This window comes from Triplophysa dalaica, chromosome 11 (genome assembly GCF_015846415.1).
Source record: "Triplophysa dalaica isolate WHDGS20190420 chromosome 11, ASM1584641v1, whole genome shotgun sequence".
Taxonomy (NCBI): domain Eukaryota; kingdom Metazoa; phylum Chordata; class Actinopteri; order Cypriniformes; family Nemacheilidae; genus Triplophysa; species Triplophysa dalaica.
Genome location: NC_079552.1, coordinates 7,416,680 through 7,432,092, shown reverse-complemented (window position 1 = coordinate 7,432,092; position 15,413 = coordinate 7,416,680). Strand labels below are relative to the sequence as shown.

Sequence of the window (15,413 nt, the reverse complement as noted above, 5' to 3'; positions counted from 1 at the left end):
ATACTAGAACTATTCAATTAATCATTTTGCTCATCATTGGATTAACTAGCACAATTTGAATTTATATAATAAGTGTAAATAATTTAATTGCAATTGCCTTCAAGCTGCTTGCGACAAATGTTAGATCGAGTTATTTTTCGCAGCTTATTCATACACATAAATGTTCAGAGACACACATGGGTGTGATTAAATGCCCGTCTTGCCGACAATACACTCAAGGAATAGGCTAATGTACTAACTAAGTGTGCCTAAAATATGCTTTTAATGTTATAGCTTCATGAAAACATTTGCAGCCTTTTCAACAACATACACAATAAAGCTATGAAGGCAATTAAATTATTTACACTTATTATATAAATTCAAATTGTGCTAGTTAATCCAATGATGAGCAAAATGATTTATTGAATAGTTCTAATATTGTATGCAATGTTTAAGTCATCAGAACATATTTTTTTCCATAAATAAATATAATCTATTCCATTCAATTCATTTTTTTTATTTAGTAGTTTTTACGATGCATTTTTCTTTCCAAGCAGCTTTACATGAGAAAAGACAAATAAAACACAGAAAGAGGCAGAATACAGTGCGGTGCAACAAATAAAGCAATGGTGGTTTACAAAATGTTCACAGAATTCTGCTAGGTGCTGCCTTCTTTCTATTCTTATTATTAATATAAGTGTTATGATTAAGATTTCTAAGTCAGAATTAAAAATGTTTCAGAGCCTGTGTTCTTAATTTTTATATACGTTTTTACACAGTATATATATCTATATATGTTCAAAATATCGGTTATCGGTCTAATTCACATGGAAATAATCGGTATCGGCCGTGAAAAACGCATATCGGTCGACCTCTAACACAAATATCAAACAGAAATAAACCTTATCTTATTTCAGTCTATATTTTATATGAGTTATCGAAAACAGGTTAAATGCAAGTTTTTGGCATATAAAAGGATTTTGCAGAGTTTTGTTACACTTAAGATTAGGGAGTCATAACAAATACATATCAGCTGAATGACTATCAGATGCAATATACGCTCAACAAGGAGCACAATACCATAAAGAAACATTACAGGTCTGACAAATATGAAGCAAAGTCCAAAGTAAACTAAGAAAAGGTTCACTTGAGCTTTGATTCAGCTAAACTGTACACACTGTACAGAGAAATGATACTGCATTAAAACATCTTGCTCTTAAAAACATCTTACTCTAAAAAAAACATCTGTTCGACAGGTTGCTTGGTAAAATACAGAATCACATTTACAAAGCATTAAGGTTTAATATTAAATTGCTACTTCTGAAACCACTGCTGGGCAGTTTGCAATGTGGTTGCTGCATTCGACCATTATATATCAAGGGGTCTGGTGTAAAGAAACCGCAGTGACCAAACTTTTCATTTCGGTATTCAATTTACAAATAACTCAACATACTTTTAACAATTTTCAACTTTACAGCATGCGCTCCATTTAAATAAAACAGACGTTAGTCCAATTTATTTCCAATGGAAGTATACTAACAATTCCTATTGGCATTGGCATAACAGCTGAAAATTCGATAGGGGATTTCCAGATCCCGGGATGCTTTATATGGTACTTGATGGTATGGATAAATGTTCAAGTGCTATTTTGTGTTATTTGAGAGCTTTGAGAAAAGGAGAAGATAATTCTGTTGCTAGCGTTTAAAAAGGGTGCTTTTTGTGTGGTTTTTGAGACAAGCTTGTGATTTATTTAAAGTGATAATTTACCCAAAAAGAAAAATTCTGTCATCCTTGACTTCTCCTCTTGTCATTTCAACCCTTTATGACTTTCTATCACCGACACAAAAGAAGATCTTTTGAAGAATGTTGTTAACAGGACCCCATTTACTTGCATTGGTTTTGTGTCCATACAATAGAAGTGAATGGAGGCCAGTGCTGTTCGGTCACCAACTTTCATCAATATTTCTTCTGCAAAATAAGAAATTAAGTCATAAAGGTTTGAAACGACAAGAGGGCGAGTAGATGGTGACAGAATTTTCATTTTTGGGTGAACTATCACTGTAAGCACAGAAAAGAATATGATGCATGTTGCTTAACATTTCATAAGGATGCCTCTACAAACATAAGCACACTAAGACATTACAGAAACAAAAGGTCTTGTGAAAAGCTTTTATAATTTTGTCTGTCCGATGATGCAGAGCCAAAATTGCAGCGCCTGCTAATGGTGTTGAGATATAAACAATACAGTATCCAGTTCCACCAAAACAAGACACAGGAAGTTTATAAGTATGTCAGGAGGTTTGTAGAGTACAACATCCGATGAGATACAGTATCCACAGCAAAGAAAACCCAACAGGAATAGCATTGATGCTAGCACCAAGAAATCACACGCCATTTCTAGTTCCAGTTGAGATTAAACCTGTTGAAGATTGATAAGATCCAACAATGACACCAAACAATAACCAAATCCAGCGGGTCTTCTGCTTAACCTAGATGTGCCTGGATAGCTGCACATACACAAGAGCTTTCACAGGTGTACATGTTTGAGTCACATGGCAGACCACTGTGATAAAGTTCCAGTAAGGTAGAGGATCTGATCTCAGACATTAGCAGACAGATACAGTTACAGTAAAAGGATTTAGAAACTGCTCTGAGAAGATATACCGTCTTTAGGTTGTGGGCTGGAGGTGTCTGGCTGGCTTTTTAAGATGGTTTTCTGCTAGTTTTGCATTACAGACTTCTAATGTGTGTGTATGGAATGAGGGTGGAATTTGAACACTGTTGTCAGCACCTCTTGCCTACTGCAAGCACACAAACTATAGAAGCTACATAAGCAGACGTTGTCCACACGCACCTCAAGGGAAGAAGGGAACACAGATAAGGCCCATCAACATTCCAGCATACAACATGACTGTCGTCTATCAAGCCTCAACCAGGGTTTACAAAACCAAGTACCTAAAACACACCACAACGGAATCGTTGTTTTAGTAGAGACCATTGCTAGACATAAGAATAGCAGTTTAACATTTGTCTGGGGTTGTGTTTTTAGTTATTATTCATATACGCAGAGCATTGCCTGTCCGACAGTCTCTAAATAAATGACAGGGAGGTTATTCATTAACCTTCTCTCCCGAGTCTGACCTTTGCCCTTTTCTCAGGCTACGATGCCACCTGGCCATCTTAAAGTTTACCCAAAAAGGTCATTCCATTTCTCATGCCATTTTGAAAGACTACAAAAAAAGAATCTTTCTAGTTACATAGAACACATATTTCAAAAGACATAAAGATGTGTAAAAATCATCATCATATTTGCATTTCTTTAAGAAGAATATTGAAAGCAGCTTTACATTTACAATGGCTTAAGTGGATATTTCAGCCAAAAATTCTGTCATCATTTACTCACCATCTTGTCATTTCAAATCTTATAACATTCTTCCTTCCGCAGAACACAAAAGAAGATATTTTAAAGAAAGTTGGTAACCGAACAGCACTGGCCCCCATTCACTTCAATTGTATGGACACAAAACCAATGCAAGTCAATGAGGGGGCAGTTGACATAATATCTTCATGACAAAATATCTTCTTTTGTGTTCTGCGGAAAGAAAAGAAAGTCATACAGGTTTGAAATGACATGAGAGTGAGTAAATGATGACTGAATGTTATTTTTGGTTGAACTATCGCTTTAAAGGGACAGTTCACCCCCCCAAAAAAAATTTGTGGGTAAACTTAGTTCAGAGCCCTCTTTACTCGTTCCGGAACTTTGAAGAACCAATGTTCTTAAAAAATATATTTGTGTGCAGAAGAAAGAAAGCCACACAGGTGTACCTTTCATAATCTCCTTTTATGCTGCTATATGAAAGATAATCTGATAAACATGCAAATTCTTGACAAGCACATTAAACTGGTGACTTAGTTTGCAAATAATGTGCAATTGTTTCAATAGCTCTTGTCTAAAGTTAGCATCAATATTACATCATTTAAGGTAATCCACTACCCTGTGGAATGTCAGAAGGAATGGTATTGCAGGAAAATGTTAAGACCTGTTAGACTGAGATATACCACATCTGAAACTGAGGTTTACGTTACACAGTAAATATAGAAAAGTGCTCTTGGAAACTTAACTGAGAAATTCCAAAAATTCTTTCATTCATTTGGCATCACACTGGCACACAAGAGCACAAACACAGGCCCAAAAGTGAGTAATCTCAGACTTAAATGCTTGGTTAAAAGACCTGAAAACAATCGCATTATGCTGGATGCATTACGCATAACTCAGAGTAATCAGATTGAGCTGGAGTTAATGACAAGTTAAATGAGTTCATAAGCAGGTTAGATCAAAGAGAGAGAGAGACAGACAGTGATAAAGGGAGACAGAGACGGCTACAGATTTGTATTTTGAGCAAAAGGGGAGCAAGTTTTTCCCATTGTAAGTCAAGAGTAAGCAACAAAGTTATTTTTTAAACGCTATACTTTCTAGAAGTCTCTAAGCTCATCTCATAACAGCACGCACAGTTATCTCCTGCCCTGAGCTAAACCAGAGAGAGAGACTTGAGCTATAAATGGCAGAGAGAGAGAGACAGAAAGAGATGGCGTGCGGCCTGCTCTCTACCACCCACTGCTTCCCACTTCTCTGCTCATCTCCTTCTCAGGAAACACACATTCATAAGCTGTGGAAAAACACGCAATTTGTTACCAACACACTCAATGGACCTAACACCACTCGCACCTTTTCTCTCAGTAAGGATGACCATCATCTGTCTGACACCTCAGTTCAGACCAAACTCTGCTCCAGATACATTGAGTGAAATGACAGTCCATCAAGAGTCATCTTAATAATGTTAAGATGTGGAACATATTAACTTTATATTCTGTCAAACATATTCACCCTTAATATGTCTCTCTCGAAGACTCGGACAGTTCATTTTAAAAATGAGAATTCTGTCATCATTTACTCACCCTCAGGTTGTTTCAAACCTGTAAAAATTTTATTGTTCTACTGAACGCAGAGGAAGATATTTGGAAGAATGTCAGTGACCAAACAGGTCTTGTCCCCCATTTACTGCCATAGTAGCGAAAATAAATACTGTGGCAGTAAATTGGGGATGAGATCTGTTGGTTACTGACATTATTGCATATGTCTTCCTTTCCTTTGTGTTTATCGGAAAAATCTAATTTATACAGGTTTGAACTTTGAAATTATAGGAGAGTGGGTAAATTATGATGACAGAATTTTAAGCATTTTGAATGAACTATCCCTGTAAGAGATGTTATTTTACACACTGATGTGCATTGGCTATGACACTTACAGAGTTGGAAAACATTGACATTTGGCTATTAAAAAAATCCATATTCTCATAAATTTTGGCATTGTATCAGACAATCTCGAATAATGGCTTTAAAAAATGACTGTTTTCAAAATGTTGTGTTTATAATAACAACTGGCTTGCCCTGTCCTTACCCTAAAATAAAACCAATATAAATATGTATTAAATGGAGGGTCTTTTAGACTTCTAGCCATTTCATCTATCCGTAAAAGTTAAGTTCTTACACCAACTGACCACTGACTGAGAACTTGACAGATTTGACATGTTCCAAAAAACAGTGATACAAAATATCGCCACTGTTTTGTAAAAACCATAGTCACCACATCTACTATAGCATTACCACAACGATCATAGTTTAACCAATGACCAACACTTTTACTATAAAAAAAAAACATAGTTAATGTTCTCTAGGGGTATTAAAGACAAAATATCTTCCAAGTGCACTTTGCAATGATTAGATCAATCCATGAATGTCCTGCTCTAAGACTCAGTGTCAAATTTCTTCACCTGCACGAACAGGCCAGTTAATAGCAGTCTCCCTTTCCAGAACCAAACAACCCAGTAACAGCAGGAAGGGGGAATTACGAAATTGTCATGTTGCAGGCCAAGAATATTACTATATTTGGTGTGAGGCAACAGATGAAGTCAGAACTAGACGCAGCACAGTTATTCAAATATGGCAAGTCTACAGAAAACTGTTTAATAGACGACAAGGCATTCTCTCTTATCCAAGATTTGACAAGGACACTAGATACCGGATACGATACTTGTGTACAAATAGCAAGCTAATAAAAGAGACAACAGCATGCCCAAACGCAAGAATCCATCAGACACACAGTATTGACGTTAAGATTACGGTGCAATGCTACATTGTAACATAAACTAACACGTCCATTACTTCAACGTTGCAGCAGTTGCCGTTTCTTTAACCCAGGCAACGGAGCTTTGAGGTGCATTAAACATTCATGAAACGCGACGGAGAACTTACCAGCAAACTTTCCAAGTTGATCGCAGACCGCGGGTCTTTGATCATGGCTTCCAGCTTTCTCAGCCGGTTTTCCATCCTTCTCTCCGCACCCAGCGACATTTTTGCCTTCTCCTGGCGCCAGACTGAGCAACGAAGAGCGATCTGCCCAACTTTTCTGGTTCACATCAAAGCTCCAAGATCTTCGTTCAAGTTGTCGAGCGGTGGCCGTGGGCCTAGACAGCCTCCGACTCGCCGCCCTCCAAAAAATAACCCAGGACTCGTCCAGAATAAAGCGGAGAAAAATAATCCAATGGGAGCAGCGGAGGGTTTTCCAAACCTCCCTTAAACAACCTATGAAGTGGTAGATAAAGTAACTAAGCGCGATCAAACTTCCCAGTCCATCTTAACAACGTTGTACAGTACCGTAAATGGCGCGTTAAAGTTTTAATTTTTAGAGGCTTCAACAGCAACAGGGCGTTTTCTGGGCGCCCCTCTCCTCCCCGCCTCTCACCCCTCTCTCCTCCCCTCCTGTCTCCCCTATCCTTCTCTCCCCCTCTCCTGACTGTCTGATCCTGACTTCAACTCCAACCAGTTCACAAACAACCCCGCAGATTTTCAAAAGCGAACATCTGTTGAGTCGACCGGATCACAAACTCCAAACGCATTCCTGCAACACGCGAGCTGCGACTTGAAACGAAACCGGCGGCTTTTATTCGATCTCTAATCGGATTTTCGTTATTTTAAATTCTTCGCAGACTCCTGCCGAAGTATGTGTGTCCTCATCTCGCCAGTGGACTCGATCGGTAGATTTGTCCGCCAGTAGTTTACAGCGGGTCTGTTCTTCGGTATTCCAGCAGGCAGCTCGAGCTCGTTGCTCTGACATCAACACGACGACAGCAGCACTCTTTACCCATAAGCCTCTCTTCTCTCCGTCTCGCCCACGAACGGCTGCACACGGGAGAATGTAAATATTCTCCGGTGGATTATGGTCTGCCGTACCCACCCACAACAAAACACCGAAACACGGTTCCGCGTTCAGTCACAATTTTTACTCAAAAACGCATTGTTTAGGAACAAAGGTAAGTTTTGAACACAGGATGTTGACGCTTGATGTAGTGAAACCTGTTGCTGCGGATGGGCTACAAAATAAGCGTAATTCGATTTTACGTCAACAATGACTGAAGTAAAGCAATATTTGGGCTACATGTACAATTTCACATTTCTTTTTTTTTTTAAATAACAATAACAGCTCGTTTTCATAAATTGGTTACTGTTTTTTATACTTTAAATGCTTTATTCGCTTAAATGTTATCCTCCAGCAGTGATACAGTCTAAAATAAGGCTAAATCCAGTCTCAAATCAGAGTTTGCGGCAAAATTACATGAGGCTTACTGGAGAAACGAGTAGATCTTCTTGATAAAAGACTTGACAGTGACATCTTGTGGGTGAAACTGACTAACCTGCTTTCTCCACTTGTTGATGTACTTGCTAATGTGAAACATTTCCACTAGAGGGCGCGTCTTCCTTTTTTTAATCCATGAAATAGAGTTGAGAAATAATTGAACGATTTCTTTAATTAGTAAGTAAAATTCCCTGATGTGACATATGTTCCCACACATGAACCAATATTGTATTGCAGGCTGAAAATAAAAGCAGTTGACATGTTGAACACATGGGGGAACTGTATGTGACAGAAACATTCTTAGCTGTCAGGATGTGTTCCCTCAGCTATGATGGACAAGTTTGGGGAGAGCAGGTTGAAGGGGAGTAGTCAGCTGTTGGAATTTGACACACGTACATGCTTTCTTTTCGAACACAAGGTAGCCTAACATTATTTGACAGTAATATTATGAACTGTCTGGGTGCGTTTTCCCTGCTGTCATGGAGTTTTTTTAAAGATATATTATATATATATAAACAGAAGAAACACAATACTCGTGTTTGAAAGAAAACTTTATTTAAATATAAGTTGGCAATGTTTTAAAGATAAATTTAAGAGGTCTTGGCAAGAGGTCTCCACTGGTTAGTCTGTTCGTAAACCTAAAAAATGTGTAGACTACACAGTTTAACCAACACAATAAATGCATAAAAACAAACGTACAATACACAATGACCTATAGGTTTTATTCAAATAAAAAAAAACATTTGCATTGGTAGGAAATCATGAGTTCCTTTAAAAACTGATGACAAGAATCAACTCTAAAAATCTAAAGTCTTTACTACTTCCCCTAACATTAATTACAGAAGATCCATTTTAAAATCAACACAATCTCTTATATAAAACTGCTGTCAACAGGTTGGCAGAAAAAAAGCATTAAAAAATAAACATACAAAAAAATACACACTGAAGCTTCCAAGCAGGCGGCGTTTGATTTCGCAAATAGAAAGACCCAAAGAAATTTGTCAAGGAAATAAAAGAAATCTGTTAAGACACTAAGTTTTCCTTAGCAGAGCCTCTAACTGGTAAACTTCAACAGGGTTGCATCTCTGGATTTCTTTTGGTCTTACAATGGTTTGATGTCAGTGTTAGCAGACTGTCAATGCGAATCAGCTCCTTGCCCAGTTCAGTGTACAAGCCACTACCTAACATTTGGTTACTGGTGTTTGGGAGTCTATCTGAATACAAAGACACAGAGTTGGGGAGAGGAGTTTCTGCACGCGGACGACCCTGTGTGAGCGAGAAAGAAAATACATTAACAAGCTTAACGTATAAGCCCAGTAATGCAGCTTTAGGTGCATTATGGACATTTACAAAGTATTCACATTCACAAATAATAAACAAATATTAAATAATAAACTGACGTGAAAACCACGTCTTCATAAAAGAGTAAAAACATAATTAAACATATTTTAGTAGTCATTTTAAGGCTAAAGTGTTTCTGTTATATCACTTTAATTGTTATCCACTGTAACTGAAATGATGAAACAATATAATTGTGCACTTGTTATGTTTTGTTTATTGGCAAGATCATGCATCCTCCTTAAAAATGTTATTAGAAAACTTATCAGTGACGATTTTTGGTTGTCATCATCATTGATAAGAGAGAACGTTACCAGCTGGTCAAAGCTCTTCAGAAAACTCCAGTTCTTCTCCCTGTAATAAGACATTTGAGCATTTTTACGACATTGCAAAGAACATAATTGTTCAAAAAAGGGAAATACTGCGAAAAAAATATGCAAAGTCTTGTTACATTATGGTTGTGTGTACAGTAACCACGACTGTATTGCGTAAAGAACAGGAGCCGAGTAACCCACACCGTCCAGGGGGCACCTGGTCAACTACAATCCATATCAAATAACGTGTCGAACAATGACACATATCAGTTTTGAAAGACAAGATTTGTAACGTAACTCCAGAGAAAGTGCGACAAGTCAGCAATTCCAGTACAGTTAAAATAAATCGAATGAAATTGGTTCCTTACCATTCCTTTACCCCAGTTCGCTCGGTGCGCACAAACTCTCTCCAGATCTGGTCCTGCTTTACCGGATCTCGGGTATCATCGTCTTGCGCTGCCGTTTCACCGGTGTTTCGTGTCCTAACTGCTGAATGTCTAAACACTGAGACAGAGGACTGAGAATTGAGAGGACCATTAGGTCGGTCCGGTAAACGATATCCAGCCGATGTTGCACGCCGTTGGTTCCCTTTTTTATCCATCAATTACAGATCCTTGAGAGTGTCAATCAAACGCAAACGTACAATTAATGTAAGCTAATGAAAACTTATTTTTTAACAAAATAACATTCCTTATAGAATTGCAGTGAACTGGATTTTTAAGCTTTTCCCTTGTGAACCCCCTTGTTTGGCTCTGAGGCGCATTGAAGTGTCATGCGTCCCAATTCCCAGCAATCACAACGCGCGAGCTGCTGGCTGCTGCTGCTGCAGACCGGTTGCGCGGAGATTCGTTGCTCGTCTTGTTTACCCGCTCCGTTTCCCCGGGAGACATCCGGGCGATGCGGGGATACCCTCACAAAGCCTTTGTTCATTCACGAGAAGGCGAGACATCCGCTACAACAATGGGAACAAATTAGGATTACACAAAAGACAGAGAAGCGCCCAACGCGTTAAAAACATATTTATTTTCAGTGCCTTTGTCGTTCTCTCAATGACTTAATCACATTAAACACAATGTAACCTGCTGATGTCTTGATTCGTGGTCCCAGTCATTTAATAGTTTGAGGTTTGGATCGGTAGGCCTACTAATGTTGCAATTAGACTAGTCGTTTATTCTTTTATAAAAATAATAAAGATTCCTCCAAATTGGCTCATTGTCATGTGTTACCGAGATTACAGCAAGCATAAAACATTTTGTTTTTTTGCAAGTCTTTGCTTTTATGACCTTTTATAATTCTGGCGCAATTGTTTGTAATGCGAATTTCGCGAAGTTCTGTAATTCTTGTATTTAAGGATGTGAGGAGTGCAATATGAAAATACGCCTTATACTCCCTCCAGATTCACCAAACCCGAAATCCAGTCAAATATTTTAAAAGATGTGGACTGTCACAAACAGTTTTCTCAGAGATTTTTTTTCTGGGAAAGTTTATATATATTTTAAGCATTCATCATATTTGAATATTATGCCAATTTGTCTTTTTCCATCACCTCAAGAGGGCGATATACTTCATGTTTTGCTTCAAATTGCACAGTAAGAAGAAGCAGGAGGTTGATAAATGATACAATTCATTTAAAGAGGAGAAATATAGATTCATAATTAAACATGGAAGATGTAATGCAAGTTGTAATTAAATGTTTCTATACTTAAATGAGTAGTAACATCAAAGGTCTTCGGTATATTTTGTATATACTTGCACATACTTGTTTTTAGGGCTGTGGGTGGCGGGACATGGTGTTAAATAATTTAGAGTCCAGTAAAGCCTGTGATTTACTGTGACAGGACGTCTTACTTTAGCTTTTGGTTGCAGATGATATTCTGCCTTTGTGAGTCAGAGATATCCAGTTATGATCATCTCGTAAAAATCTTTTATCTGGCATTTCTCTGTGGTAACAACAGCAACAATATTTCGGTTTATGACCCAATTACATTTTATTGATCAAAATAATAACTCTCACACACGTCTTCCTATCAGCCTCACTCAAGGTGATGAAATTGTTGATAAAGGTGGAGAGCAAGACATCGAGAAAGATTAAATCCTCTGAATGGAGCATTATCACAGAAGGACTATTTCAGGCTGGGTTTACAAATATAAAACCCTAATGGTATTTTAATTCCTTGGTCTTTTGATTCTAAATGAAAAGTCAGACAACCACCTATATAGAGTGTGTGTGTGTGTGTGTGTGTGTATACAGTAGACTTAAATATATGCCTGAAAAAAATGTTCACTGGCATAAGAAATTGCATGTGGGTGTTTGGAGAGAGAAAGTGCTGTCTTTTTTATCATTATTATCTCAGAAATTTTAATTAAACTCCCAGAGCCAACCTGACTCCTGACAAAACCAGTCCTATACAACTACACAACATAATCATATAACATGCATTCATTATTTTGTTTGTCATGCACCAAGACACACCCACTTTTTTGTGTGTGATTGTTTAATAATATGGCTGATTAAATAACAATAAAGCAAAAAGATCTGTGACCTATAAAGCTATGCACATCAAGAAGTTTTACATCAATTGCTGTATCTGTTGTAAATCAGAACAGAACAGGTAGTTCTTAAGAGTGCAGTTGCAAGTGGTTTATAAATTGATTTAGTACAGAACTAATAATGTTTGGAGACTTTAAGCTTTAAAAGACGTGTTATTCAATAGCAATACATGATTTGTGGTTCAAATGACAAGCAACCAAGTAAACAGAGCAACAATACTGCCGAAGACAAAGATCAAGTGACCACTTAACAACCAGGACGCACTAAAAACCATTTGCAAAACACCTTTAAGGCTTTTGGTAAATTGCTGATCAGACGAGCAGTGGATTAAATCTTTTCCACTTTTTAAGCGCATTTGAAGGATGTGTTGTTCCTCGCCACTCTCAGTACTTTACACACAGGCTTAATATAGAACCCTTCAGAACAGACAATGAGAAAAATGGAAGATGGGCAATTCACCCCAGGAGTTCCGGCCTCTCTCCCCATCATTTCCACCTGATCAAAGGTCAGCTGCGGAGGCTGAAAGAGTGTGCAGACAGGCCTGTCATTAAATTGAACTTCATTTAAAATCAATGATCTGGATACTGTACATTGAGTGCCGCAAACTCAACAATTCCATTTAAAGTCAATTTTTTAAATGTATTAGTTAAAGTCGACACACTTAAATATCAAATGTTCAAAGAACAACTGAACAGTTATGTTGCACTAAAAAAGCGCGCTTTTGTTCTGAAATCATTGTCTGGGCAGAAAGGCGTAGAAATTATGATCACCCATAAAACAATGAACATTGCAATTTGAACATTTGTGGATAACGGCTGCAAGATAAATATGAACAAAAGCCTTTATTTTAAATGATCTAGATTGAACCAAAGGTCTGATATTGCAACATTCTATCCATTAGCATTTTAAAAATATGCTCTTTCAATAAACATTTAAATCACAAAAATATTTTTGATCTTTCTTTTATATGAATTCTAGACTACGAAAGTGCAAAAGAGTGGCAAAAACCGGCAAGCAATCAAGAAGTCACTGGACTGGAAATCGCTTGGCTTTTTTTAGCAGCAGGAAAGCTTTTCCGCTTTAAATCGCTGATGGAGCCCATGACTGAAGGCTTCCAAGCACAATGTGTAGAAGCAGAGATCCATTTGAGAAAAAGGAAGTTATTTTCAGAGAGTTTTAAAAGGGTCTGCTCTCAATGACTAACCATAATGATAAAACCCCTTAGAAGATCAAATTATGTCATACATTATAATTTAATCGTATACTTTATCACTATTTACATTTTTGTTCCATAGCCCATGGCCTCCCTCATGCCCATGGCCTATCTCAAGAGACAAGTAGCAATTTTCCATTTGTGAAACGGCCATTTGATTGATTTCAGAACTTTTAGATTTGTTGATTGATTTAAAGGACAAAACCAATTGATCAGATCATGAATGTGAGTCAATTACATGACAAAATCTGATGTAAATGTGATGCTGCGGATACAGCAGTTAACAGCTCACTGCAGGGTAACATGAAACATGAAAATGACTTCAATTACGATCTGTTTCTCGCACAAAGCAAGTGTGTGAATTCAAAATGTAATTTGTATCACTTTTTGGTGCTATTTTATACTTCTGCTGCTTGACAGCCACTCGTTTACTTTCATTATGTGAAAAAGAGCAATATTATTCTTCCATATTAAAAATTATTTAATTTCATATTAATTTTCATCGCCCACCCCTAGATGGCTTACAACTGCCACTGTGCAAAAAGATAATCCAAAGAGCCCATTGTTCCATTCTTCCTTATGTATTTCCAAGATTTAGTAGTAGTCGGGTGTTTCTTCCAAACACCCGACTACCTGCCCTCTAGATCCCATCCCCACCCATCTCCTCCAGGCCATCTCTCCATCGGTTGTTCCCTCTCTGACTCACATTATCAACTGGTCTCTCACCACTGGCACATTTCCTACACTCTTCAAAGAGGCCCGTATTACCCCACTACTAAAGAAGCCTACTCTTAATCCTGCACTGTTAGAAAACTATAGACCAGTATCCCTACTCCCCTTCGCTGCTAAAACTCTAGAACGTGTTGTTTGTAACCAGCTCTCATCTTTCCTCACCCAGAACAACCTCCTGGACAGCAACCAGTCTGGGTTCAAGAGCGGTCATTCCACTGAGACTGCGCTGCTCTCTGTTATTGAAGCCCTGAGACTGGAAAGAGCCTCCTCTAACTCATCTGTTCTTATCCTACTAGATCTATCTGCCGCCTTTGACACCGTTAACCATCACATCCTCCTGTCCACCCTCAAGGCAATGGGGGTCTCTGGAATGGTGCTACAATGGTTCAGGTCTTACCTCTCGGGTAGGACCTTTAGAGTATCTTGGAGAGGTGAGGTGTCGGAGTCCCATCATCTCGACACAGGTGTGCCTCAGGGCTCAGTGCTTGGTCCGTTGCTATTCTCTGTATACATGACATCCCTTGGCTATGTCATTAGGAAACATGGCTTTTCCTATCACTGCTATGCGGATGATACTCAACTCTACATGTCTTTTCGCCCTGACGATCAGACTGTCTCTGCACGCATCTCAGCTTGCCTAGCCGACATCTCGCTCTGGATGAACGCCCATCACCTGCAGCTGAACCTTCCAAAAACAGAACTGCTTGTAATCCCGGCTGACACGAAGACTCATCACAACCTTTCCATTCAACTGGGCTCATCAACCATCACACCTTCCAGAAAAGCAAGAAACCTGGGAGTGGTGATCGATGATCAGCTCAACTTCACTGATCAAGTTGCCAGCACCGCCCGGTCCTGTAGATTCATCCTCTACAATATCAGGAAAATTAGACCCTTCCTATCAGAGCATGCTACACAAATCCTTGTCCAGGCTCTTGTCCTGGCCAGACTGGACTACTGCAATGCACTACTGGGAGGACTTCCAGCTTGCACAACCAAACCTCTACAGATGATCCAGAATGCTGCGGCAAGAGTTATCTTTAATGAACCAAAGAGAGCACACGTCACTCCTCTACTCATTAAGCTACATTGGCTTCCCGTAGTCGCTCGCATCAAATTCAAGACTCTGCTCCTGGCCTACAAGACCACTACTGGTTCGGCACCACCTTATCTTAAATCGTTAATGCAGACATATGTACCCGCCAGATCCCTACGCTCTGCAAACGAACGACGTCTTGTGGTGCCATCCCATAAGGTAAAAAATCTCTCTCGCGCACCTTCTCCGGATCTGTTCCCTATGTGGAATGATCTGCCCACTGCTACAAGATCTGCAGATTCTGTAGCCATCTTTAAGAAACGCCTGAAAACACATCTCTTCCGCCAACATCTGACTGATCTGTTCTGACTCTTTTCTTCTCTACTCTTAAAAAAAAAAAAAAGTATGAATGAATGGTTCCGTATACTGTGTCAGGCTATATGAGACTAGTCTTCTTTTTGATTGCACTTATGCTTTTGTTGTACTTATGCTGTCCTAATTGCTTCCATTATCTACCCCACTTGTTAGTCGCTTTGGATAAAAGCGTCTGCTAAATG

At 38.6% G+C, this 15,413-nt stretch overlaps 2 protein-coding genes across 2 annotated transcripts in view; both read right to left on the bottom strand.

Moving 5' to 3' along the window:
- rock2a (rho-associated, coiled-coil containing protein kinase 2a) overlaps positions 1-7,553 on the bottom strand; it is a 35,413-nt gene extending 27,860 nt beyond the window's left edge. Inside the window, 1 exon segment of the mRNA XM_056761486.1 lies at positions 6,292-7,553. Within this exon segment, the coding sequence (XP_056617464.1) occupies positions 6,292-6,390 (99 nt within the window). The 5' untranslated portion in view covers positions 6,391-7,553.
- Positions 7,554-8,264: 711 nt separating this feature from the next.
- c11h2orf50 (chromosome 11 C2orf50 homolog) lies at positions 8,265-10,325 on the bottom strand. Its single transcript, XM_056761242.1, has 3 exons — positions 9,693-10,325; positions 9,325-9,364; positions 8,265-8,938 (listed from the first exon to the last, which is right to left on the bottom strand). The coding sequence occupies exons 1-3, from the start codon at positions 9,923-9,925 to the stop codon at positions 8,741-8,743; spliced, it is 471 nt and encodes a 156-aa protein (XP_056617220.1). The 5' UTR covers positions 9,926-10,325; the 3' UTR covers positions 8,265-8,740.
- Positions 10,326-15,413: the final 5,088 nt, after the last annotated feature.